The sequence below is a fragment of the Miniopterus natalensis genome, chromosome 16, assembly GCF_054644295.1.
Source record: "Miniopterus natalensis isolate mMinNat1 chromosome 16, mMinNat1.hap1, whole genome shotgun sequence".
Classification (NCBI taxonomy): Eukaryota; Metazoa; Chordata; class Mammalia; order Chiroptera; family Miniopteridae; genus Miniopterus; species Miniopterus natalensis.
The window spans coordinates 26,462,574-26,490,372 of record NC_142096.1 but is presented as its reverse complement, the minus strand read 5'-3'; the positions used below and the strand labels follow the sequence as shown (position 1 = coordinate 26,490,372).

The 27,799-nt window shown below is 36.8% G+C and overlaps 1 protein-coding gene across 1 annotated transcript; it reads left to right on the top strand.

Annotated features, from left to right (window-relative positions):
* TRAM1 (translocation associated membrane protein 1) lies at nt 1-26,041 on the top strand. Its single transcript, XM_087825439.1, has 11 exons — nt 1-158; nt 7,402-7,465; nt 8,638-8,759; nt 8,874-8,990; nt 10,322-10,380; nt 12,226-12,310; nt 17,568-17,638; nt 17,745-17,849; nt 18,639-18,782; nt 19,087-19,244; nt 24,459-26,041. Exons 1-11 carry the CDS (start codon nt 36-38, stop codon nt 24,530-24,532), a joined length of 1,122 nt encoding a protein of 373 aa, XP_087681565.1. The 5' UTR covers nt 1-35; the 3' UTR covers nt 24,533-26,041.
* Nucleotides 26,042-27,799: the final 1,758 nt, after the last annotated feature.

Sequence of the window (27,799 nt, the reverse complement as noted above, 5' to 3'; positions counted from 1 at the left end):
GCGGAGCACCTGCAGGCGCGGGCGGCGGCTTCACCATGGCGATTCGCAGGAAGAGCACCAAGAGCCCCCCGATCCTGAGCCACGAATTCATCCTGCAGAATCACGCGGACATCGTCTCCTGTGTGGCGATGGTCTTCCTGCTGGGGCTCATGTTCGAGGTGAGCCCGCCCCGCGCCCCAACCGCCCGGGTGCCCCCTTCCCGGGCCACCGTCGGCCGGGGACCGCGGGGACTGCGGCGAGGGGGAGGTGCCCGCCCCCCGAGGTGCGGGCCTGGGGACGCGGGGCCCGGGCGGGCCTGGCCGGGGGCCGCCGCGTCGCCCCCTCTGCGGACGCGCTGCCCTCCCCTCCCGCCGCCGCCCCCTCCCGCCGGCCGCGCAGTTCCTGGTTCCCGCGAAGGGTTACGTGGCAGCCGGCGAGGGGCAGACGGCGGCGGGGGCGGCCCCGCTCCGCCGAGCTGGCTCCGGAGGGTGGGCGGGCGGGCTGGGGGATGGCCGCCTGGCCGCCGGCGCGTCTGCGGGCGAGGGCCGGGGCGCCGCGGAGGCCCGGCCGGGGGGCCGGGGAGCACGCGTGCCGGGGTGGGGGCGGGGGCCCGGCAGCCCGGACTTTGGGGTGAACGAGAAACAAACGGAGCCCGGCATATGCTGCCCGCGGGAAGGGCGGCGGCCGCGGGGCGGCGAGGGGCCGCGCGTGGGCACACGGAGCCACGCCGATTGTTGGACTCTTGTCTCCCAAACTGGTGGTATCGCCAGCCAGTTCCCAAACTTTTTGCCCTGACGCTTGCTTTTTCCTTAAAGAAACAAGATCTGATACATAAGTCGAGGTTCTGAACAGCAGTGGCAAGGAGTCGAGCGATTTTGTTATTGTTTCTTGAAGTCGGAAAGGCTGGAAATGTCAGGAGTGTGTAAATTCTCTTCCCACGTACCTAGTATCTTGACGACTTAACAGCTGTTCAATGTGGGTGATAAACTGCGAGGTGAACGCGTAACATCCTACTGTTCTCTTTCCCTCGCTCCCCAATACACACGCCCATTCCTTGTCTTCTTTCCCTTTTTTATTTTTCTCGATAGCCCCTACGCCCTGTCCAATGTACTTATTTTACTTATTTACTGTCTTTCTGCCTCTCCTGGAATGTAAGGGCAGACTTTTTTTGTATTTTCAGTGCCTAGAATAGTGCCTAGGTGTAGGAACTGCTTTAAATATTTGTTGAATGAGGGACATTACGAATTCTTGGGGAAAAAACAAAAAGCTAGTGGAATGAGACTGCCAGTGGCCAAAGGATGAGTAAATTTTTTAAATGTAGTCCATGTAGGCTTTTTAATGTTATTATTAGGTAACTTAATATTTTCATTTACTTTTGCTATTCTGAGTCTAAATACAGATTTTTAAGTTTCTGATAGTGTCATTTATTTCCACTCAGTCCATTGTGAAGAAGGGAGCAGGTGTAGCTGAAGGAAAGGTAAAGGGAACTAACATAGGTCAATCACTTCACTTTAGGCTGGGCCTATGCTACTTGACCTACCCTCGACCCAAGGCTAAACTTCAGGGTTTTGCTCTCTTTAAGGAAATTACATCACCTGTGCCATTCTCACAGTTAGTGATGCAAGGATCGGGTAATATGGCGTAAAAGCACCATATGAGTACTATATAAATGTATGATATTATTAAAAATGCAGTGCTCAACATTTGTACTCATTTTCTGAGTTTTTTATTTATTTATACTTCCTGCTTTGTTATTAGAAGTAATACTTTTGTGCCCTGGCATATAGCTCAGTTTTGTGCCTTGGCATATGCCAAGGTTGCAGGTTCCATCCCTGGTCAGGACACATACAAGAATCAACCAATGAATGTGCAGATAAGTGGAACAGCAAGTCCATGTTTCCCTTTCTCTCTTGCTATCTCTCTCTCAAATCAATAAATATTTTTTTAAAAGTAATACTTTTGTATAAATTTGTCTTAACCCATCTCCATATGGTAAGAACTCCTGACTTTAAAAATGTAATTTAGGAGCACTATTACCTACAAGATATGTTTACAGTGCATTGAATGAAATGGGATATAAATAAAAAATACACTTAGAAATGGATAACTTTGCTTTTATATAAAATATTTCACATTGTCTTATCACAACTCTAGGGAAGTTCACCATCTCTATCTTGTCTCACATGTTAATGATTTTTTTTAACAGTGAGTGGGTATTCGCCTTTATGTAAATATGTAAAATTTGTAAAGCTCAATAGACAAAGCAATCTAAAAAGTTTTTAGGGTCAGTTCAAAAGAACATTAAAGTAGCATATAGGAGAGGGAAGTCTAGGCAAGTTGTACATTTTTCTTACCATATTTAAAGTTAGGATTTAAAAGCATGTTGTCTACATATGGGGAGAAATTGACCATGTTAGTTTTGCTATTTGATCTTTAAAATAGTTGCTGATAGCCCTGGCCAGGTAGCTCAGTTGGTTAGAATGTCATCCCCATCTGCAACATTGCCAGTTCAATCCCCAGTCAGGGCACAATAATCAACCAATGAATACATAAATAAGTGGAACAACAAATTGATGTTTCTTTCTCTCCCTCCCTCTCTCCCTTCCTATCTCTAAAATCAATAAATTAAAACTAAGTAACTTAAAAATAATTGCTGATAAATCTCAAAGTTAACATAATTGTAGAATGACAGTTAATTGTGCTAGAATTATAGAAAAGATGTTTTTACAGTAGAGTTGTTAAGCCCTTTGTGTAAATATATTGAGGAAGTATCAGGATTTATGGTGAAATTGACAAAGCAATAACAGATACTTTATTACTAGCCAAAATGAGGATTCAATATAGAAATACTATAGATGCTGGAGCTTAAGTTAGAGCTTTACAGTTTGCTAATTGGATGACATAAGGCATGCCATCTAACTTCTCAGAACTTGTTTCCTTCTCTGTAAAATGGGGCTCATTGGCTAATTCTGAGAGTAAAATTAATATGTATAATGTCTGCCTAGTTCATTGGCATACAGGAGACTTGCCATGAGTGGTAGCTTTTAGTATTCCTTAGATACTTATCAAAGTGGGAAAATACAAAACAGTATTTTTATGTGAGAGAAGGGTCCAACCATTAGTAGCTAAAGAGATTATACAAGGTAGGGTCAAAGTAGGTTTACAGTTTTTCATATGGAAAATAATACAATAATTAATAAATAATACAAGAATAAACTGTTTCACGTACTCAACTACAAACCTACTTTTGCCCCACCCAGCGTATACTGAAAAGATTGATGGAAGTTGTAGTTTGTTTTGGCAGAATGTGTTTAATTTCCAGGAAACTGTGATATCAAAAATTGCTTATAAATTTTGAAATCATGTTTTTAGTATAGTCGGCCTCCAACCACATAATGCAAATTATGGTCTATAATTAATGGCTTCATATTTGAGTTACGGAAGTTTGAACAGTCGAAAAATGGAAGAATACTTGGGAAGCTTTCTGAAAGTGAGGCTGGAGAAGAAGAGTTGTGGGGTTCCAAGAGGAGTATTTTCTGGAAGGGTGTTACTTTCCAGGTATTCAGGAGTCTAGGTTGTGTGGGTGGTGCAGGTTTGGGATACATTTATACAACCACCTTGGAATAGTTTTGGAGGTTTATTTTTAAGCATAACTTGTCTTAATGCCAACATTTTCTTTCCTTTTTTTAAGAACTTAATTTTACATAAAGTAGAATTTGATGTTCAGAATTGTCCTTTTATCTTTCAGGCACCCAGTCAGTGTAGTAGTCACATCAGCCTTTAACAAGTACAAAATAGTTAGCATCTCTGTATAACAAAAAGAAATAAACACCAACTCCCACTGGTGGCTACTTAATTAAAGAAATATTATTATATTCCTGATGTTGCATACAACATAGAATTAAACAGTTCATTAGAGTTTGTGGTAACCTGTTTAAGAGATATCTAAGTCATTTTTTCCTTGTAAATGGAGAGCCGTGCTGTAAATGCCCAGAATGTCATAAATGCAGTAATTTTTACTTTTTAGTGCATTATGTATTTCTGTAGTATATTTCATTCCAAACTGATTTACTATTAATTAATTGTAAAATTAGTTTAACTAAAGCATTGCTGGCTGCGGTTGTGTGACTTGGGGGGGCCTAGAAATGTCTAGGAATGTGATAACTGGTTTAATTTTTCTGTAAACTTTTTGGGGGCATGTAGTTTGTATTTTTTCTCTTCTTATAATCTACTAATGTCACATGATAAACTAACTGGAGGCTAGACTTTAATTTTATTTGGAAGCCCAGCATAAAAGGATAATCTAATTTTTTTGCTTTTGGTATTTGATATTAAAATTTTTTTTGAAGAATTTCACTTGTCATTTGTGAGAAACTCTTAAAAAGTTATCTTAGTTATGTAGCAGTGACTTCATGTGCTAAACTAGAAATGGATGTGTGTGTGTTTATGTTTATATATATATGAAGTCAAAGCAAAGATATTTTTTAAATGAAGTTTAGTAATCAACTTTATTAAAAATAAGTGCATGGAAGCAGTGTTATGTCAGAAATTCATGCGGTCATCCTGCTCTAATGCATCCATGTATATGATTCAAATTGTAACAAAAAGCCTTACTGGCCTTTTCTATTCAGGTGACCTTTATATGTCTATCACAGTTATCAACTCACTTGAGTGTCATACCCTGGGCTTTATCACACAGACCTGCCTTATCTCCAGGTCCTGAATTCCAGTGTAGCAGAGGCTCAGCCACAACTAACCTGTTCACCTCCCTCATTCTCCTCATATGCCTGCTCTCCAGCTAGTCCAAGCTTTTATGATCCTGTGGCCCCCTTTCATTTTCTCCAGTATATTAGCCTCCTCATTGCTTTGCTTTCCTTGCAGACTTTAACTACTTATCCACACTCTCCCCAGGCTCTCAGCTTCCTTTCCCCTTTGGTCTTTCTCCCCATTCACCCTGCGAATGCCCAACCATCTTTCCAGCCCACCATCTTTCCTGTTTCTCCCCATTCGTGGAGTGCTAAAAGTTGCCAGAGATAGGCATACACACTCACGCATGTTGCCCGCACACAAGCTTGGTCTCTCCCATAAAAACAACATAAATTTTGACCTGCATCTGTTGCTAGGTACCACTTTGTCCCTCTTCTGTTCTTCAGTCCACTGTGATTTGGCTTTCACTCTCATTATTTTGTTGGAATTACTCAAGCCGTGACCATTGATGACTTCTTAAATTGTCCGGTCCATTACACTCTTTTCCTGCCACGTGTCTTTTGAAACTTTGACTTTATTAACCACACCTATTTGAAATGTTTCCCCCTTGGCTTTTGGGATATCAAGCTCTCTTCATTTTCTTTCTGCCTCTTTGATCACTTTTTATTTTGCCATCAGATTTTTCTCTGCCCACTCCACAGTCTGATGTCCTACTTGCCTGCGAATGCTGTACCCTCTTCATAGATGCTTATATACTTCCACACCTTGAGTCACTACCTGTAAAAAGAGACACCCAAATCTTTAAGCTAGGGTCTCCCTGCAGAGTTCCAGGCTTAGGCTTTTGCTTCCTACAGAAATCTTAAGTTTATCTAGAACTCCGGTTCTTCTCCTTTCCCCCAAACCTGCTGTTCCTTCTGTATTCCACATTTTTATTAATGGCATTATTTTTCACTCAGTTGTTCAGGCTATACGCATCAATACATAATTGTTGACTCTTGCTTACCAAACCTTATTCTGCCTCAAAAGTCCGCTCTATCCCACTACCACTGCCTTAGTTCGGGCCTTATTATCTTTCATGTGCTCTTGCAGAAGTTTTATATTTGACTTGCATACTTACTCCAGCTTATATTTTATCTAGTATTTATTCCATAATATTGATCCATCACCTAATATGTGCCAGGCTCCATGCTGGCCTCTAGCATATGGTGATGAGCAGAATCAGGCATGTTCCCAGCTCATATGGGGCTTACTTTCTAAAGAGTGAGACAGAAATTGTTAGTATCGTCACACCAAGAGTATGTGTTTTGAAAGGAAGACAGTTCTCAGATAATCAAACAAAGGAAATGACCTGCTCTAAGAGAGACAGAGCAGGCTTCCTTGAAAAGGTGCGGTGGAACTCGGGCCTGAAGTGTGAATATTTCCCAGCAGTTTCAGGTAAAGCTGCATATGCACAGACCCTGTGGGAGGAGGAATGCAACGGGCAAGGGAACCTGAGAAAATGGTCTGAGATGACGCTGGAGGCCCGGGGAAGGGGTCAGACCATGAATTGTATGGGCCACATTGGAGATTTGTTCTCTATCCTAGAAAGAACAGGAATCCAGGGAAGGATTTTGGGGCAGAGAGTGGGCATGGGGAGAGGTGTTAACACAGTCAGAAGATGATTCTGGTTGCCATGTGGAGCTGGGTCCGAGGAGACTTGAGAGACCACTTAGTAAGCCACAGCCAGCCACCTTTCCAAAAAGCACCTATGAACTTCCCTCCTCAAAATTCTCCAGTTCTGCTAAAATAAAATCTAAACTTCTTAGCTTAAGAAACAAGGTCCTTTCTAGCATTTGATAGCTTGTCCAAGCCTTTTCTACCACTTCTGATGTGTGCCCATGCCAGGCCTGTGTTTACTGCTACTCACTTTTGCACTTTCTGTCTCTGCTACCTGCACTGCCCTCTTCAGCCCCCTCATTGACTTCTTTTCCAGCGGGACAGCTCCCTCATCCTCACCACATCCTCTGAGAAGCCTTTCCAGAACATGCCTCATTCCCCACCCAGGGAAAAAACCAAAACCAAAAAAGGTTGTTTATCCTGAATACCCATTGGCACTGATTCTATAGTATTATAATAATTTTGTCTTCCTGGCCCAACTAAGCTCCTAGTCATCAAGGATTATATCATTCGTCTTTGTTCTGTTTTCTTGTCTAGCACAGTGCTTGTACCTATGAATATTCAGTAAGCATTCCATTTCTCTGTTTTGACCACTTTACTTTACCTGTAGTCAGGTCATTTAAATATTTATTGACCACTTAGCTATGCCAGGTGTGTGGGAGATTAACACACACACACCACAGACCCTACCTTTGATCCATTTTTGTCATGGCTACTGTGCTTGTTTCTTTTATTAATTTACATTAAAATTTTTTCTTGATAGGAACTGTGTATTCCCTGGACAGGTCTAGAGTAGAGAAACTATCTGTCAAATCACCATTTAGTGGAACTACAGAGAGTGTTTCTTTTGAAACCTTAAAGTTAGGAGTGAATTATACAGAATGCTCTTAGTTGAACTCCCACCCTCAATTCCTTGGTGATCAAGAATTCCATTTGTGCCACCAGGATGCCACAGGAACTAGAGTGCCCTTGGTTCTTAGATTTGGGGCAGAAGTTACAATATTTTCCCCCAACATTTCAGGAGGTCACAGATTGACTTGATTTTTTTTTTCTTTCTAGATAACAGCAAAAGTTGCTATCATTTTCGTTACTCTTCAGTACAATGTTACCCTCCCTGCAACAGGTAGGTGCTTTTCTTTTAGAATTTTCTATTTAAGTGGAAAAGTTCACTTGGACAACCTGGGAAATTTCCATGTACACTAGGTTCTTCATTAATTGCACAAATCTCATTCATGATTAGACTGAACATTATTTTGATATTTTTGTAATGTAAGATCTGATGTTTTTGGTTGACTTCACCCTATGTATTACATGGAAATCAGTTTTTATGTGTTTAGTGTTTGTTGTACATTTTTGTAAATGGGCTTGAAATTCTGTCAGAACTTTTTTCTTTTGCCTTCTCTTCCCTCTGGCATAGATATTTTACATTTGTTTGAAGTATCATTGTTCAGCCAAGGTTTCTGAAGGCACAATGCTAGCATGGGTGAGGAATGGGGTACTCAGTTCATAAAATATTAACATATCCAAGCAGTAAACTTGCCCTGGACCTCTCTATTTAAAATGTAAGATCAAGTATATAACATTGAGTTGGGTTTTTGTTCCATTATATAGTTTTGTAAATATTTGATTTAGTGACTTAGTTACCAGATAACTGAAAACCACAAAGTTATTTTGAAATTGAATATACCAGAGAAGAATGAAGCACTTTACCAATTCCCAAGTATTTGGTTAAGCTTTGTTCTGAACAGTTACAGCAATTTCAGAGGTTAAAAACAATTTTAAGTAGCAGTTGCTACTTTATCTCCACTGTGCATAGATCAAAACTAAATCAAATACAGGTTAAATCACTTTTTCCTTTAGAATCATAATGTGATGTCTAGTTGGAAAGTAGAGGTAAAAAGTAGAAAGTTTCAAAAGTTCTTTAAAAATACAGGCAGATGGGCTAAGTGTAACCTAATCTATACACCTGAGATAATGTCAATTTTACAGTCTTCCCAAGGAGCTAAGTGTGGCCACCCCTCCTTTTTTTTGGTTTTTGGTGGCTGTGACTAACATAACATGTGTCAAGTCTTTGTAAGTAATTTCCGAAGCTTTCGATTTCTAGATAGTCTCCTCAATTTTCATTGTTACCATGACTCAAGATGTCCAGAAGCAATTACCATGATGTTTCTGTAGTACTTATTTATTAGGTTAGTCATCTTTTGTTTGTTTCCATAATTATGTTGTACCTAGTGCTGTTTTTATAATCTCATGTATATTTTTGTGTATGTGTGTCCTGTCCTTTTTGGCCTTCAGAAGAACAAGCTACTGAATCAGCGTCTTTTTATTACTATGGTATCAAAGATTTGGCTACAGTTTTCTTCTACATGCTAGTGGCGATAATTATTCATGCCATAATTCAGGAGTATGTGTTGGATGTAAGTATACAATCTTAGAAATCTATACTTTGTAAAATACTAGCTCTCCATACTATGATTGTCATATATTAAATACATTTTATAATCTTAATTATTGATTGTTTTTATTTTTAGAAAATTAACAGGCGAATGCACTTCTCCAAAACGAAACACAGCAAGTTTAATGAATCTGGTCAGCTTAGTGCATTCTACCTATTTTCTTGTATTTGGGGCACATTCATTCTAGTATCTGTAAGTATATACTATGCTTAAATTTTCATCTCTTAAAGTATTTACAGTATATAACCAGAACAAAAAATGATGTCCTGTTTTTTAATTTTAGAAAATCCCTCTTCTGTTGTTATCTAAGATTAAGAATTCTGCTAATGAACTAATAGAAAGCAAGTTTGATCGATAAGTCTCTTTCAGTTAGTTTTTATACAGGAAAAATTTTAACCTATGTTCAGTGTTTCTGAAAGCCTTACTTATTTTTAGTCAATCAAATGTTATTTTTATATCTTGCAGTCATTTGCAGGTATCTCTGTTTTAGCACAAAGGGTAAGATGTCAGTGATATCTCTGCTAGGTTACATGAATTGTAATGATTCTAGTTATTTCCCCCTTTGAAAACAGTTCAGATATTTTCCAAGCAACTTAAAACGTTGGTTGACTTTGCAGTTAAGGCTCTCTAAACCTGTGAGAGTATCATTCTAACTAATGAGGGGGAAGGCAGTATCAACCTTAGTGTTAGTGTTAGTATTAGTATTAATCTTAGTGCTCCAGAGTTAACATGTTTTTGAGTCTGTCAGGACACGTAATTTTTTTTAATCACCATGTTAGAGATGAATAAATAGGCAAAGTGAATTTTCCAGGGTATGACACTTAATGTTGGAGACAGGCTAAAACTGAGCCTTTCAATCCAGTGCTCATTCCACTTTACACTGCTGCTGTAACAATACTTTATAGATATATGTACATTTTAGCTTAAAATCTATCTTATAAAGTTTTTTTAAAAACGTTACATTTCATTGGGAAAATATTTTTATTAAATATAGTCACTTTAGGTTTTGTGTTTTTTTTCCTTATGCAATAATTCTTACTGACTAGATATGGTTATCTAAGAAAAAGATTTGGTGAGTATGTGGACATAATCTGTAAAACTTGGTAATACCTTGATCTTCCATCTTGTGGCTGGTGCTGCCTCTTTCCTGAAACCCTCTCTGATTACTCAAGATAAAATCCATCTCTCCTGCAGCTGTTGTACCTCTGTTATGGACCATTTCTGTTTTTTGTTTGGTTGATGTTTGTTTGCATATATGTATTTTCTACTCGACTGTACTGAAAGAATTTAGAAGGCCAATAATTGTGTCTTATTTGACTTCATATGTCCATTGGTTTTTACTTCTCTAAAGTAAACAATTCAGCTAAGTTGACAATAACTAAGCAATTAATAAAATCTTTGACTTCAGGAGCTCTTTGGAACTTGCTGTGGGAAGTTGTAAATGTGCAAAAAATGAAAATATTGTCTTATTTTCCAAGAATTTTGCATTACTGTCAGGCTGATATTTATATCTTCTTTCTTAGGAAAACTACATCTCAGACCCAACAATTTTGTGGAGGTCTTATCCCCCTAACCTGATGACGTAAGTAATTTCTAGCAGGCTTTCTTAGTTAAGGACCATGGTCATGTCACCTAAAGCAGAATTTGTTCTTATTCTCGCTAGGACCTTAGGCAAATTCATACGATAGTATTTCTTTGGCAGGTCTGCTGCCATAAGAAGAAAATTCCTGTGCTTTTTTCATGAATATAATCTTTTCAGTGTGTTTGTTAACTTGAGAATACTGACTGTAACAATAATCTCTACTTTAGTACTCCGTGTCCCTGTCTTCTCCCTCATCCTTTCTCCGTCTCCCTGCTCCATCTTCCCCATAGGTTTACTCCTTTTCTTTGCCTTACTCTCTTCACTCCTTCCATATTTTATTCTCTTATACTATAAGCTTCAGGGTAGGGATTGTTTCTTTTTTATCTTTCTAGCCCCCAAAGTTTCTATAAGGTGCTTTCAGAAGCTTAGTGGCGGCAAAGGCATTCAACTAAATTATTCATTCTTCAAGCCTAGCTCTAATACAGTTATTCCAGATTTTTCTCGTATTTAGCCTGTGTTATCTTTTGTTTTCCTGAATTTGTCGTTGTGGTGTATAATATCTTATGTAGCATCCATACATTGTTTTGACTGTTCTATAATTGTGTCATTTGTGTAAGTCATACCTCTTTTTATTCTATATCCTTTGTTGTGCCTGGCTGTGGTGCTTGTCACCTAGCCATTCAGTAAATGCACTGTGCTCTGAGCTTTGGAAAAAAGATATGAAGGGAATGACATGACCATGACATGACCACCTTCATATCTTCAAGTCCAGCAATAATGTCCACTCTGCTGAATCATTGTAACTTTTTAAAGTTCTATCAATGCAATGAGCTTTTATAGAATGGGTTATAAACATCACATTTGTGTGGGACTGTATTTCTCTCCCACCCCCGGAAATTATTATTTCAGGTTGGCTTTGTGGTTTCTATTTTAGACTTCTGAAGGAGTGGGAGAAGGGAGAATAAAGAGAAAGCATGTCCGGCTGGCATGGCTCAATGGTTGAGTGTCAACCTATGAACCAGGAGGTCATGGTTCGATTCCTGGTCAGGGCACATGCCCAGGTTGCAGGCTCGATCATCTGTAAGGGACGAACAGGAGGCAGCTGATCAATGACACTCATCATTTATGTTTCTGTCTCTCCCTTCTCTCTGAGATCAATAAAAAACTTATTTAAAGTAATAGTAATCAAAAGAGAAAGCAGAAGGACTGGAGGGGTACAGTGTAAAGAGGAGACTATTGACTGATCAGGATTTATCTCCCAGGGAACGCTTCTCTGCCAGTTCCTCTCTTTTTTCCTGGTTTGCCTCCATTTATCTGGGGCCTGTTCCAACCAGGCAGTTACCATATTTCACTAACAGGAAATTGAGGATGTTTGAAATTGGGATTATCCCCATTTCAGGTGATTTTTAATCTGTGTGCCTTTGCTTTTGTGTCAGTCTTGTGCCTTTCCCGCTTCCCTTTTGATGAAACTACCTCCCTCAGTCATGTTTCTTATGTGTTCGGTAGCTGACGTGACACATTAATCAGTATGAATTAACTAATAGACAGGGGCTCTGGTTCCTCCCAGCTAGCTTGCATGTTAACAGGGTTCTTCAGATGATGTCTTTGTTTCTGCTGTTTAATACAGAGGAATTGACTCATGGTAGAAATATCCCTGGGAGACAGGGGAAGTGGCTGAGGGAGAGTTGTTGAAAGGTACACAGAGTATTTATTGTAAGGGCACCTGAAATGATAGCACAAACATAACTACTTAGTAAATCCTCAGTTCCAGTGTTTGTTTTTAACTTTAGTCTTTAAAAATATCAGGCTTTAAAATGTATTTTTTTACTTTCTTGTGTTACGCAGATTTCAGGTGAAGTTTTTCTACATATTACAGCTGGCTTACTGGTTTCATGCTTTTCCTGAGCTCTACTTCCAGAAAACCAAAAAAGTAAGCTGAGATTTTGTGATTTTAAAATTATCTTGTCTTTTTTTTTTTTTTTTAGTGTCTCGAACCTCCCTCTCACCTCAACTCTTACCCCATTCTTCTCTCAGCTCCCCTCTTTCCACAAAAACTAGGTATCCTTAAGTATTTATTGAAAAAAAAAACCCTTGCCCAGCCAGGCGTGGCTCAGCGGTTGAGCATCGACCTAGGATCCAGGCAGTCAGGGTTCGATTCCTGGTCAGGGCACATGCCCGGGTTGTGGGCTCCATCAATGACTCTCTCATCATTGATGTTTCTATCTATTTCTCTCCCTCTCTTTTCCTCTCTCTGAAATCAATAAAGAGATACATAAAAAAAAAAAAAAAAAAAAGGAAAAAAAACCCTTAGTCACTATTTTAACTTAGAGGGGGATCTTTTACATTTGACATGCTAATTGCTTGTTTTAAAATTATGTTAATAGTAATTTAAAATAAATTAAATTTTGGAGTGTAATATTAATTTCATATAATTGATATAAAGATTAATCAGATTTACTACAATTAATGGTCTGTATGTAATTCCCAAAGAAAAATTCAGTATTGAAAAAGTAAACCATAGTTAAATGTTCACCAGTGAAGCTTTTCCTGAACTGGGTGGAGCATTCTCTTTTTAGCATGTGGGAGAGGTGTTTGTTTTATCTGGACAAATAAACTCCTGTGGCACTGCAGTATTCTTTTTTTTAGCTTTACCCTCAGTGCTTGTGAAGTCAGAGTTCCATGATATTACAGAGCAATTGATTTCCTTTATTGAACTCTTTCTCCTCTAAAATGTACACTAGCTCTCCCTGTTGCTTTAAACTAAAATAGAGCTGCTGACCTGTACTTTAAGGGTCTCACCTGGGCTTCCTCCCCTGGTCCCTTTCTCTTCTCTCTCCTATGCTTCATTCTCATTCATCTCTTAATTTTATAACCCCAACACATCAGTTCTCTTTCCTGGAATACCTTTCCGCATGATAAATTAATGAAGCACTTTTATTTCCTTTTTGGGGGGACAGGTTATTTTAAAATTCCCATATATGAAATTATACATGGGTGAGGGTATGGACAAAAGCACGTTTGCTCATGAGTTAACGACTGTTGAAGCTGGGTTATGGGTACATGAGTATTCATTTAACTCCCTGTTTGTTGTATAAATATTTACATTTTTCCACATTTAAAACATTTTTAGTTGCTTATTTTAAGAAGGTTTCCCAAATAGAAGTGTAACAACCCTTTTAGTGACCAGTTTCTCTCTGTCTTGTCAAACGCCACACTTATTTCTATATATGCTGCAAATAGTTAATTCATGAGTGTCTTGCTTTACTACTGTTCTATGTTTGTATTGTGTCCTATGTATCTGTCATCATTGATGTGTCTACTACAGTGAAAAAACAGCACCACATTAGAGTCCATGTAGTATGGCTTATAAGTCTTTTTTATGTTGATTTCTTTAATAAAGTACTGTAGAATGTTTTTCTAGTTGAGTTGATTGTAAGGATTAGGATGATAATTCATAAAACCTTTGATCTAGAACTGTCTTAAGATAAAATTCTTAGACTTAAAATTTCGAGTAGCCCTTCCATATTCAGTAAGCCCCCAGTGTGAACCATAAACATCCTAGAGTTGTACTGTCCAAACAATAGCCACTAGTCACATTTAAATTAATTACAATTGAATAAAAACAAAAGTCACTTTCTTAGTCACACTAGGCCTATCTCAGGTTCTCATTAGCCACATGTGGCTACACTACCATTTTGGATAGCAGAGAGCATTTCCATCAATGGAGAGCATTTTCATCAATGCAGAAAGTTCTTTTGGACAGTGCTGCTGAAAATAACATAGGCTCTTGATGTCCTTAGTACCATGGCTTGAATTTTGAAAGTTTTCTTCATATGTTTTTATACCTCTGGGTTTCACTATTAATCCATACTCTATATTGTGTCAATTGACCATGTAAGTCAAGAGGGATCTTTCAAAGTAATTGTTCATTTTAGTTCTCAAAGCACTTTCCTTATCAGTTCCTGCCAGATGGCATTTCTCCAGAAATGCAATCTAATTTTTATGGAATAATTTGCATAACTTAGAACTTAACTGAAACTATTTTTAACACCTACACATTACAGTCAAAAGTAACTGTTTCAAGTAATTAACAATTTGAAAGTAACAGCTGCATATGTGTTAAACAGTTTCTTAAAATTTGCTCTGAAAATTATTTTTGGAAGAACTCTTAGCTGGAAGAAACTAGCATAGTGATTCTTTTGAACTGATCCTACAGAGAAATGAAGAAAGAAAGGAATATTGCTGGTAGCAGTTCAAGAGGTGTGTTAGTCACAAATAACTCAGTTTTTCTTAAGGAAACTTTTAATTACATATAATATGTATGCTTCAGTATAAACAACAATCCTCCATTTTGCCCATGATAAGATTCAAAATGTAATCTCTTAGCCAAATTGAATATATGAAGTTTCAGGGAAGCATGGCTGAAGAGCCAAATGTTTTATTTCTGATATTTAGTTTATTTAATTTACTTATACATACATATAATTGTATATCATATAAAGTATATTAAACTAGAAATAATGCTTTTTCCCCCACTCCTACTTCATGACAGTTATATTCACACTTTTCTTGTGCAACCTTGTTAATACGTCATTCATCATTAGAGCTACTTTTTGAATCATCTAATTCAGTGTTTCAAAGTACATCATCTTCTGTCTTACTGATTCCTCCACTAGACACCCGTAAGCATTTAGAAATGACATTGAGGTTTTTAAGGCTATGTATCTTACCCAAACATTTACTTGTTATTAAAAATAAACAAATCAGTATAGATTACTATAATGCGAGAGCTTTGAAAAGATTTAAATATGAGATGACTCCATCCCTGGTTTAAGGGGAAAGCTTTGCCTTATATTGGCATATATGTGATGCTCAGTTTAAAGTCAAGTTTGTTTTATAGTATGGTATAGTTAAGAAAAGCATTTTTTTAGAAAAATAGAAATTCATTATAGTATATAATAAAAAATTGTTGGAGTAACAACCAAAAATGTCACTTGAAATTATTTATAATTTTAGAATTTGGTTTGATTTAGTATTCTATATTTATTAGATTTTCAGAAAAATGAGAAAATCAGAATTTTAAGTCATCATTCCATGATTTCATCCTTACGTAAGCTACATGAACATTAGAATTAAGAATATACAAACAAAGCTTATATATGGCAAAGCTTTTCTAATAACTCATTTTCGTTATATATTTTTCCATTCAAGTATATAAAAGTTTGTTAATCTTTTTTTTTTTTTTAGTCTTCACCCAAGGGTATGTTTATTGATTGTAAAGAGAGGAAAGGGGAGAGAGAAACATCAGTTGCCTCCCTTACGATCCCCGACCCGGGGTTGAACCTGCAACCTTTTTGGTATATGGGGTGACACTAACTAACTGAGTCACCTGGCTGGGGCATAATGTTTGTTAATCTTTAAGCAAACAAATAAGTAACACCTCATTTCTGGCTCCTGATAGGAGAAGTTAATTTATATAACAAAATCATATATAGCGTATCATGTATCAAGCATGTGTATAGCATATCAGATCACATTTATAACACTACAGTTGAGCTGTTCTGAAATAATCATGAGAGAAGAAAGAGGTTCCCTCTCTCCCTTAGTAAGGATAAATATTTTATCTGAAGTTTGAAAATTATTTGGAGAGGATTTTAAGACAACTTATTCTCAGAGATACTTCTCTGCAATTGGAAGAACCACTGTAAACTTAGTACTGTCTATGGGACCATTCGACTGTCCTATGTCCCACCTTTCTAACACTTGATCTTTGTACCATTCTTACTAGAGGGGAGTTTTCAGTTTCAAAACTAGAGTTGTACAATCTCTACTCTTAGAAGACTCAACGAAGTAACTCTCTACTAAAATGACTAACATAGCCATATATATACACAGGTTTCCCCCGCTATCCAAAAGTAGATTGCTCCTGTGAAACTGTTCATAAGAAGAAATGCCATAAAGCAAAGAAACAATTAATTACCTTGCTTACAGATGCACAAAATAACTCAAAGCACAGATGCTCACAGACACAGTTCAGAGTCATGGCGGCTCGATGCGGAGATGCCGGGTGTAGTTCCTGGGGAAGGAGCTTGGTGGAACCACCTGCTGTTCTCTAAGGGCTCTCTGCCAAACATGCTGAACACTTTTTTTTACTTGTTGGCTATTTTTCATATAATCCTCTTTGGATTTCTTTTGGTTATAAAAGCAGATAATAATGTAGGGCTTTCATAAAAGCGAAGTGGGATAAAGTGAACTTTGGAAATGCCGGGGGATACCTGTATATGGAAAACTGCCAAAACCAGAGACACTAGAAATGCCAGGGTACAGGCATTTCATAAATTAGCGTTTATTGGACCCATCGCTATTTTGTGAATATTTTTTACTGCAACCCAAAATGAAAACTAGATTTTACATCAGGATTCTGTGTATGTGTGTTTGTGTGTGTGTGTACAATATGGAATAAAATTTTCATGAAACAATACAATGTGCTTGCTGTACACTCTAGCATTTTCTATTCTATTTCATATTTTAAAAGAGGTTAGTGTGACCCCCTAAATTGATTTTATGATCCACTAGCATGTCTTCACTTACGTCACACTGTTTCTAAGATAATCAGGTTGCTAGGGACTATAGAAGAATAAAAGAGAGGCAAAACTCAAATGTGCATACTTGGCTCACAGGGTTATTAAGAGGAGGAAGAATACACAATTAGGTGATAGCCTAAGTGAGAAGATAAAATTTTAACTGAAACCAACAATGAAAGGGATTAAAAGTATGAGCTAAAAATGTAAATACTGTTTTAGGTAAAACAAAAGCATCTCTACTGCTAAATATAGCAATTTTAGTATTAGAAGGACATTATCATGGGTATTAATAGTGTGTCATTTAATAAATGTTTATTATAAAAAGAAACGTAGATCTTAGCATTGAAAGGGATTTTGAGTTCATCTGACTCAGGCAAACCCAAGTATTAGTCACACGTTATGGATGAGGTAGCTGAAGCCAGACAAAGTTAAATGACTTGCTGGAGCCATGCCGCTAACTGGGATGAGTGGTTGGAGAGGGTGCAGGGGCAGAATCACCTTCAGGGCTTCTGTAATAGTGCGTTTTTCACCCTGCCACGGTGCTCCTAAGGAACAGAAGTATTGCAGCATGCCTTCATCTACATTGCGCTTTTCTACTTACAGGAGGATATTCCTCGGCAGCTTGTCTACATAGGTCTTTACCTCTTTCACATTGCTGGAGCTTATCTTTTGAAGTAAGTTGGGATTGTTCTTGGGTGTGGATGTGGACTGGGCAGATAGTATGCTAATCTGTTTTAATTGATAAGTAACTTTTACATTTTAAATTTATTCTTTTAACAGCTTGAATCATCTAGGACTTGTTCTTCTGGTGCCGCATTATTTTGTTGAATTTCTTTTCCACATTTCCCGCCTGTTTTATTTCACTGATGAAAAGTACCAGAAAGGGTAAGTTGGTTAGCCTTTCTCGTCTTCCTGTAATTGAGGCCAGGGCCTGCGTTGCCAAGGCCCATGCTGTGGGCATTTTATTACTTTATAAGTTGTTAGTAGCAGCTTTAAATAAAATGAAACTAATAGCAATTCAGGTTGGTGTTTTATTCTCTAAAATGGAGTCTGTCTTAAGCTAGAGAGATATAATGTGGGAACTTGTAATTCTGAAGGCTTTTTGGGTTTACTTTTCTAACTTCTCCAATCTTGCATAATACATGTTTTTCTTTTGGACAAGGGATAAGAGGGAAGTGAACTTTTCAGAAGAAAATGAAATAATAGATTATATAACCTTAAAAATATTAAAATATTTTGATGGGAAAATTGAACTGAAAACAGAATTGAAGCGGCATGACTTATAAAAGTGTAAAATCTTTAAAAAAAAGTAGAACTAGGACTCTTAAATAAGAGAATTGGTGTCCTACTTACAGCACAGCTTTTGTTGTGTTTTGTCTAGCAGTTTTCAAAATGATTATATATACCCGTTGTTGTGAGGGTCATTAATAGTAGTTATGTAAAAAAAAAAGTATCAGCTAAACAAAAAATAAAACATTTCTTTACTGGACTGCCTAGAGCCTTAAATATGCTAATATGTTATCTCTCAGAGTGTGATATATAATGTAGCATCTTCCAAACATTTTACTTGCAGAATTCTTTTTGCAGAAAAATAAATGCTGTTTTAGTGTGCTTTACTTAATAGAATCTGATTCCTACTAGAATATTTTCTTACTGTTGCAATTTTTCTTGCAGATTTTCTCTGTGGGCAGTTCTGTTTGTTTTGGGAAGACTTCTGACTTTAATTCTTTCGGTTCTCACTGTTGGCTTTGGTCTTGCAAGAGCAGAGAACCAGAAGCTGGATTTCAGTACTGGAAACTTCAATGTGTTGGGTATAAGGTATGGTCCATTTGAAATCTTCCTCACTTTGTACAGCTGTGTAGTGTGTATTATATCAGTTTATGATATGAGTTACCTAAAAAATATGGAGGTTGGGGAAAATACTCATTTGGTTTGATTTTATACCTGTTTTGTATGTCTAAATTTAAATACCAAAGCATTTATTTAACTTCTGGGATTATTATTAATGGGATAATAATTTGGGAATTTAGCACTAAATACTATCAAAACAAGATAGACCACTTTATTCAGTAGCATTGTTTTGATGCCCTCTAATCTTTTGTTTTTTTCTTCATATTCTCAGAATTGCAGTTCTGGCATCGATTTGCATCACCCAAGCATTCATGATGTGGAAGTTCATTAATTTTCAGCTTCGCAGGTGGAGGGAACATTCTGCTTTTCAGGCACCAACTGTGAAGAAGAAACCAGCAGTGACAAAAGGCAGATCTAGAAAAGGAACAGGTTTGTATTCAGTAAACAATGAAAAACCTAGAGTAGAAAACATAAAAAAAAATGTTTTGGGTCTTATTTATAACCTTACTAAGATTTAAAATCCTATAAAGAAATTTTTATTCTACTTTTAAGCAAAATTAGAGGCAAAATAATCTTGCCCTACTCTAGAATTTGGTGATTCCGTAGGGTCACTTATTTCCCTCAGAAGCTGTCTACTCACTTTCTCACAGGCTTTCCCTGCTTGATTACTTTGAACCACTGTGGACCAAAGTATATGGGCAGTTTCAGTGAATAACTGGCCTAGAAAGTAATAGTTTTTGCTTCCAGGCATCTTACTCATATTTAAAAAGCAAAACCTCTTTACAACTCTCTCCTCCGCCCTTGAGTCCCAAGTGGAATAGTTTTGTGTGTGTTTAATAGCATCTGGCTGCTTGGTCCTTCTCTAGACATTTCGTGTAAATGAAGTCATGCAATAGCTGATCTTCTGCTGCTGGTTTCTTTCAGTTAGCATGTTTTTAAGGTTCATTCGTGTTTTAGCATGTACTGATACTTCATTCCCTTTTATGGCCAAATAATATTCCATTGTTTGGATATACCATGTTTTGATTATCTGTGTATTAGTTGCTGATTATTTGGGTTATTCCCCTTTTTGGCTATTAGGAATAATTCAGTAAACATTCTTGTACATGTTGTTGTCTGATGACCTGTTTTTCACTCTTTTGGGTATATACCTAGGAGTGGAATTGCTGAGTCATGTAGTAAATGGGTATTTAACATTTATGGGAAACTGCTACACTGTTTTCCAAAGTGACTGAACCACTCATTGTTTTGCATATGCACCATTTGTTGAAAAGACTGATCTCTTGAATTGTCTTGATGCTCATTTTGAAAATCAGTTGATTTTAAAAGTAATTATTTCTGGAATCTCAAATCTATTCTCTTAATCTGTATGTCTATCTTATATCAGTACCACACTGTATTAATTACTGTAGCTTTACAGTAAGTTTTGAAATTAGGAAATGTGAGTTTTATCTAGTTTTGTTCTTTTTTATGTTATTCTGTGTCCTTTGCATTTCCATGTGAATTTTAGGATCACCTTGTCAGTTTCTGCAAAAAAGCTAACTACCTTGAATCTGTAGACTCCCTTGGGGAGTCTGAACTGAATGTCTTTCCGTTTCTGATTTCTTTCAGTTAAATTTTGTATTTTCAATGTTTTAAGTCTTACGCTTCTTCCATTAAATTTGTTCTAAGTATTTTATTTTTTTGATGCTCTTGTAAATAGAACTATCTTTTTAATATCAGTCTTGGATTTTTCATTGCCAGTATAGAAATTGTAGAAATACAATTGATTTCTGCATATTAATCTTGTATCCTGCAACATTGCTGAACTTAACTAGGTTTATAAAAAATCATTATTATTTTAATAGTATTTGTGTGGATACCTTTGCATTTTCAGTACGCAGGATCGTGTCCTCTACAAATAGAGAATGTTTTACTTCTTGTCCAGTCTGGATGACTTTTATTTATTTTTTTTTAATCCTTACCCAAAGATATTTTTTCCATTGTTTTTCAGAGAGTGGAAGGGGGAGAGAGCGAAAGAGAGAGAGAAACATCGATGTGAGACAGACACATTGATTGGTTGCCTCCCTCCACACCCCAGCTGGGGTCAGTATTAAGCCTGCAACCTAAGTACATGCCCTTGGTCAGAATCAAACCTGGGGCCCTTCAGTCCACAGGCTGATACTCTAACCACTGAGCAAAACTGACTAGGGTTGGATGCCTTTTATTTCATTTTTTCACAAAATACGCTGGCTAGAACCTCCAGAAAAATGTTGACTAGAAGTGGCAAGAGCAGACAGATGTCCTTCCATGTTCTTGATCTTACGGGGAAGGCATCCAGTCTTTTACCATTAGGTACGATGTTACCTGTGGGTTTTTCCTAAATGGTCTTTCTCAGGTTGAGAAAGTTTCCTCTATTCACTTGTATTTTTTATTATAAAAAGCTTTTAGATTTTGTCACTTGCATTTTCTGCATCTACTAAAATCATCAAATGGTTTTTGTCTTTTATTCTATTGATATCATAGATTACATTAATTGATTTTTGAATGTTAAGTCAATAGTGCATTCCTGGGATAAATCTTGCTTGGTCATGGCACATAATCCTCTTCAGATGTTGCTTGTTTTGGATTGCTAGGTTTTTGGGGGGCGGGGATGTTGAGCATTTTTACATCTGCATTCATGAAGGATATTGATGTGTATTTTTTAATGTATTAATTCTCAAATCTAATTTAATCTTGCATTCCTGGCATAAACCAAAGGTGATGATAATAACACATCCCTTTTGCCTGCATTAATTTCTTTCAGAATTTTGTGAGGATTTTTGTATCTGTGTTCATGTAAAAGATTGGCCTGTAATTGTCTTTTTCTTTTTTTTTTTTGTAATAATCTTGTCAGGTTTTGGTATCAGGGTCACTCTAGCATTATAGAAAATCTTGGGCAGTTTGTTCCATGTGTAACATCAGCATTATTTTTTATTTAAGTGTTTGGAAGGATTCACCAAATCTAACCTAGAGTGTTCTTTATTTTTTAACTTTTTTATTAAATTTATTGGGGTGACATTGGTTAATAAAATTATATAGGTTTCAGGTGTACAATTCTATAATACATCTGTATATTGTATTGTGTGTTCACCACCCCAAGTCAAGCTTCCTTCCATCATCTAGAGTGTTCTTTATTGGAAGATTTTTAACTATAGATTCACATTCTTTTTGTTTTGTTTTGTTTAAAATATTACAGATGTCCCTTTTTCTCCCCAGTGACCCATTCCACCCCGTCCCACCCCCCTCCCCAGTCCTCTACCCACCATTGTCTGTGTCCAATTGTGATTTCTTTCTTTGACCCATGCCTTATTTATAAGTGCATTGTTAAGTTTACAAATATATAGGCATTTTCTAGTTTTCTTTCTGTTACTGATTTCTAGTTTAATTCCACTTTGGTTAAAAAACATACCCTGAATTACTTCAGTTCTTTGGAATTTGTTGAGACTTTCCTTATGGCTCATCATGTATACAGTTTTGCACTTCAATAGGAGGTGTAGCCTGTCTGGGCGTGGCTCAGCGGTTGAGCATCAACCTAGGATCCAGGAGGCCACAGCTCGATTCCCGGTCAGGGCACATGCCCTGACCGGGTTTCTGGCTCAATCCCCAGCAGGGGGCGTGCAGGAAGCAGCTGATCAATGACTCATCATCGGTGTTTCTTTCTCTCCCTCTCCCTTCCTCTCTCTCAAATCAGTAAAAACATATTTAAAAAAAAAAAAGGCATGATCTGCATTTGTTGGGTATTATGTTCTGTAGGCAGGTCAAATTTGTTAATTGTGTTGTTCAGTCTTTTCTATCTTTACTGATTTGGTTAAAGGAGTTTTGCTTGTTCAGTCAATTACTGCAAGAGGAATTGACCATTTCTCATAACTTGTAAGGTTTTGCTTTAATTATTTTGATGACGTGTTAAAGGTTTTCATAAAAATGTAGGGTCATTATAAATTCCTGTAAAATTTGTCCTTTTTTTATTATCAAGTGTCCATCTTCATCTCTAGTTTTTCTGAATTTACTTGAGTTACAGCAACTTTCTTGTGGTGAAATATTACATGGTGTAGCTTTTCATATATGTTTCTACTTTAAACCTTTCTTTGTCCTTAAATATAATTGTGCCTCTTTTAAGCAGCACATAATTGGATTTTTTTCACTCAGTCTGATAATTATTGTCTTTGTTTTGGCAGTTATGCTGTGATGTACCTGGGTAGGATTTTCTTTGTATTTATCCTGCTCTGTGTTATGTAGAGTTTACTGAATCTTGGTTTGGTTTCTTTTATGGTGTTAGGAAAATTCTTGCCCATTACTTCTTCAGGTATCACTTCTGCCCCATTCTCTTTCTCCTGTCCTGTCCTTCTGGAACACCAGTATATGTGTTAAATAAACCCTTTTACCTTGTCCCTTGTATCTTTTCAGACTTTCTGTATTTTCTACCTCTTTCTCTTTTAATCTGAGTATTAATCTAGTTTTCTAATCTCTTCTGTTGTGCCTAATCTATTAAACTCATTTATTAAATTTATATTTTAATTACTGTATAATAAGTTCTGGGATTAAAGACTTCAATTCTCTAGTGAAATCTCCATCTTTTTATTTATTTTTTATTAATCATTGTTCTTATCTGACAACTACGAGTCTGAATCACCTGATGATCTATTTCTGATACTGTTTTTCTCTTAGTTTTTAGTCATTTGATCTTGTTTTCTGGCATGCCTGGTAATTTTTAATTTAATATTGGACGTTTTGGGTAAAATATGTGGAGGATCGGGATGAATTTGTTTAACTTCTGAGTTGAGTATGGGTAGATCATTCTATCTCCTTGAGGGTAGAGCATTCTATCTCTTTCAAACTGATCTGTTTCTAGTTTGCCCTCATTTTCAGGACAAAAATTATATATAAGGGCTGTCTTCCCTGATGGGCCCCAAATTCAGGTTTTTGTCTCCCTATCATTGTGAGACTCCTCAAATCTCTGTGTAGCTTGCTTTGTCCTTAGGAGTTGCTTTCTGCTTCATTTCTTGCCTGCACATTTAATAGTCGGCAAATATCTTGAGGGAGAAATACACATAGCTGCCTTGATTTCTTTCCAGTACCTTTAAAGAGCCATTTGTGTATTCAACTTCTATGGGTATTTTTGGAATCAGTTATTCTATCATAGCTTGAAAAAGAAGGCCATGATATACTCTTACACATAAGAGTTATTATCCTAAATGCAACTTTTAGTATGTTATAAGGAAACATTCCCAAGAACTTTGTCTACTGTCAAATGTAAAAGGTTCTTTATTTCTACCAAAAGTACTATTCTGAAGACTAAAAATTCCTGTAATTGTTTTTTGGAGTTTTTTATCTGTAACCACTTTTTTCTGCTTTCAATAGTAGTTACTTTTTTATTTTTTTATTGAGATCTAATGACATTATAGTTACTTTGCTTTTGATTTGCCACTTTCAATTAAATGTTTAAATCAGGTTTTATGATTGGCTAAAAGCTAGTAAAGATTAAGGACTGGTGAATAAGTTTCACCTGTGGGCATCAAAGTATATATTGGATTTTAAGTTTTCTTCTCTGAAGGTACCTTTATGTATAAAGATATTTGTGTTTCTTCATAAAAGAGAGTAACACTGATTCTTTTCTCTTTTCAGAAAATGGTGTAAATGGAACAGTAACTTCAAATGGAGCAGACTCTCCCCGTAATAGAAAAGAGAAATCTTCATAATGAATTATAATCTAATTGATTAATGTCCCCAAAGAAATCTGCTTTGTACTATATCTTTCAGCACTAGAGATTTTTTTTCTGTTCTTGAAAATGCAGTTTGTGCTCTTTGATTCTCACTGTTGTACTGTTTCATGCGTTTTTTAAAGGGCAGTTGAGCGGAGGATAATTACTATTGAATGAGAACTATTTTAGCTTAGACTAAGCTCCTTGCCTTTAAAATAGTTTAGGGACCACCACCATATTTTACTTTGTTTTCTATCTTTCAACATTTTTCTAATGATTTGGAGAGAGAACTATTTACAAAAATTCTACATATCAATGATACAATTTCTTGCTCTCACTGTTTTTTTATATTAGCAAGATGGCCTCTTCCAGCCAGGTCATATTTTTTAAGTTATCTTTCAGGGTAAAATGGAAATAATATAAAGTTGGATGTCAAACTTTAATATGTTTTCAGTGTTCTCTAATTTTTAGGAGTTTTTAGGATTTTTTGTAGGGGGGAAAAATTTGTAAATTCGCCAAAATAATAGTGTGCTTTATTTTATAGGTAATGGTTGTTAGTGTTACATCCCTTTTTCTTCTTTTTTTAAGGAAAAAAACACATACTCTTGGTTACAATGTGGAGATTTATTATCATATTTGTTGAATCAAAATATCTTCTATTAACATAAAAGTACCTGTGAAGTAAAATCTTTCTTGTGCATTTTCAACACTTGTAAACGGGAAATCAGAAAATTAAATATTTACTATAAAGAAGAAAATCTGATATAGCCCTTTTTGATATGTTTATTAATAATGATTCTTAATGGGGCCTGTCATAAGTACAATATGCACAGCATCTTAGAAGAACATTGTTTAACCTGCAAACCCTTTTTAAAAATAATGCCTACTTGATTTATATCTATAAAAAGAATGTCAGGTAATTATATTTGGAAAACATTTAATGCACTAACCTTAAAGAAACTGAAAATTCAGGTGGATAAATAGTCTTAAAAGGAGATAGTGCTTTATGTTACAACTATAGCTTTGGTCCCATCTTTAATTGAGAAGCATTTATCTGTATAAAACATATTTTTGGATAAAAAAATATATATATATATTTGTATCTCTACAGAAAGTCTCTAAAAAACATTTGAGTAAAATATGTGGTTCTCTTTTCTATAATTATCCTTTAAAATCTGTGTAGCTGTGTTGGGTTTTTGTTGTCTTTAGTACATGTATTGCTCCTTTTGATGTTCGCATCTTGTTCCCACTTCTCACTTTTGTCACCAGCTCATCTTTGTGCTACTTTCAGTGTAAAGGTGCAGCCTGTTGGGCCTGCAGGTAAGGAGTTCCCATGCTGCTAGGAAGTTGTGCTTTCTGTTTCCAGCTGTTCACCTACTTCTGGGAAAAGCAGTAGCTCTCTGTAGCATCATGGAGTTTGGAACCAAATTTTTGCCATTAAAAACTGGCATTATATTGAACCATTCATTGAGAAATCAATCAAAATAAAACTTTTTACTTTTACAAGCGGTATCCTGGACATTTTCTTCATTTTTAGCAAGCTTTTATGCTATTTTAGAATGTAAACTTTTAAAAATGTACCATATTTACAGAGTACACTCGTAATAATCACTTAGAAAAGCCTTTCCCAGAAAGTGTTTTCTATAAAACATGATCAGGGGCTACTTTGGGGGAAAATGGTTCGTAACCAAATTCAGGGACTATTACTGGTTTAAACAAACTTCAAGGTGTTTCTTTACTACAGGACTATTGATTCCTTTATATACAAATGTGTTTTCTGATGCACCAAGAATGTTGGCAGTAGAGATATAATATGCAGTTTTCCAACCCATTTAATTGTGGAAACTTCTTTCTGTGGAATTACTTACAGCATTTGTGTTCTGCAGCATATGCTGTGGGTTTAGGGGAAGGGGAAAAAAGCCCTTGATAGTGTAGTTAAAACTTTATAAGACACTAAAATACACAAGTGTAACAGTAAATCAGAAGCCCTAGACTTCCTTCTCCCAAATGCTCTGAGCAAAGTCTGTCTTCACTGGCCTCCAGATTCAGCAGAGTTTGCCAGTGTCATCTGGCCTCAGGTCAAACATTAAAACGTGGCAGGACACATCAGTGTAGGCCCATGAACCTGGACAGCTCTTAGACTCATTGAGTGACCTTGAACTACTTGCTTTGCCACTCTAGGGTTTAGACTTCCCTCTACAAAATGCCTTTTTGCCTGCATTTTAGAATATGGTTGTGAGTTTAAGAAATTAACTGTGTTCACTAAAATTAAGTGAACCACAGTCCTTAAGTTCAGGACTAATCCTGCAGCAAAGCTTGTGTAGATGAGGAAAGGGGAGAGAAATGTTTTGCGCAGATGTTAGCAATAGCCAACAACACCCTATATCTCCAAGGTGTTGCCAAATGTTCTCACAGAAAACTAGTGCTGCTGCCCAGCCTGGTACCTCAGCTGTTTAGAGTGTTGTCCTGACATACCAAATGCGGGTTCGATCCTCAGTCAGGGAACATCCAAGAATCAACCAATGATTGCATAAATAAGTGGAACAACAAATCGATGTTTCTCTCCCCCCCATCCCTCCAAAATCAGTTTAAAAAAATGGTACTGCTACTTGTCTACATATGGACAATAATAGGAGCTTTTTAAGAAATTATAACAGTATTGATCACCTGTTTGCATTTTTAAGACTGGCTTTAAAAGTAATCCTGGGGGAAATTCTAGGTAATACTTACTTGTTTTTTGGCCCAAAATCCACTCTAGGTGTGATAGGTGATTCAGTTAAGGATCATCTACTGTTAAACCAACACGACAGGTTTGGGAATTTCAAAGTGGACATTGGCAAGTATTAGGAGGGAGAATTAAAGACTTGTAACCCAGAGCCTGTAGGGGGTTGGACTGAGTCTCTAGGTGCTTTAGAAACACTGAGTATACATACAGTCCAATCCACTAGGATGAAATGAGAGGTCAAACTCATAATAATGGGGCTTTGTTAATCTGGTTACTGAGTACTTTTTAAAAGCTACTAGCCATTTACAGAAGGCAACACCCTCCCCTCCCCCCCCCATAGTTCAGCTGTGCTGAGTGAAGACAGCAGGGCCCAATAATGAAAGGACACAGCAGTCCTGTGTTTACCTAAGCCTGAGGTACTTTACAAAAAGCTGCACTAGGAATCTATGTTACACATTGACCAGCGTTAGCCAATACCTGTGGGAAAAGGCTAGCCCATATGGCTAGCTTAACTATTTTTGGTGAAAAGATTATGAATG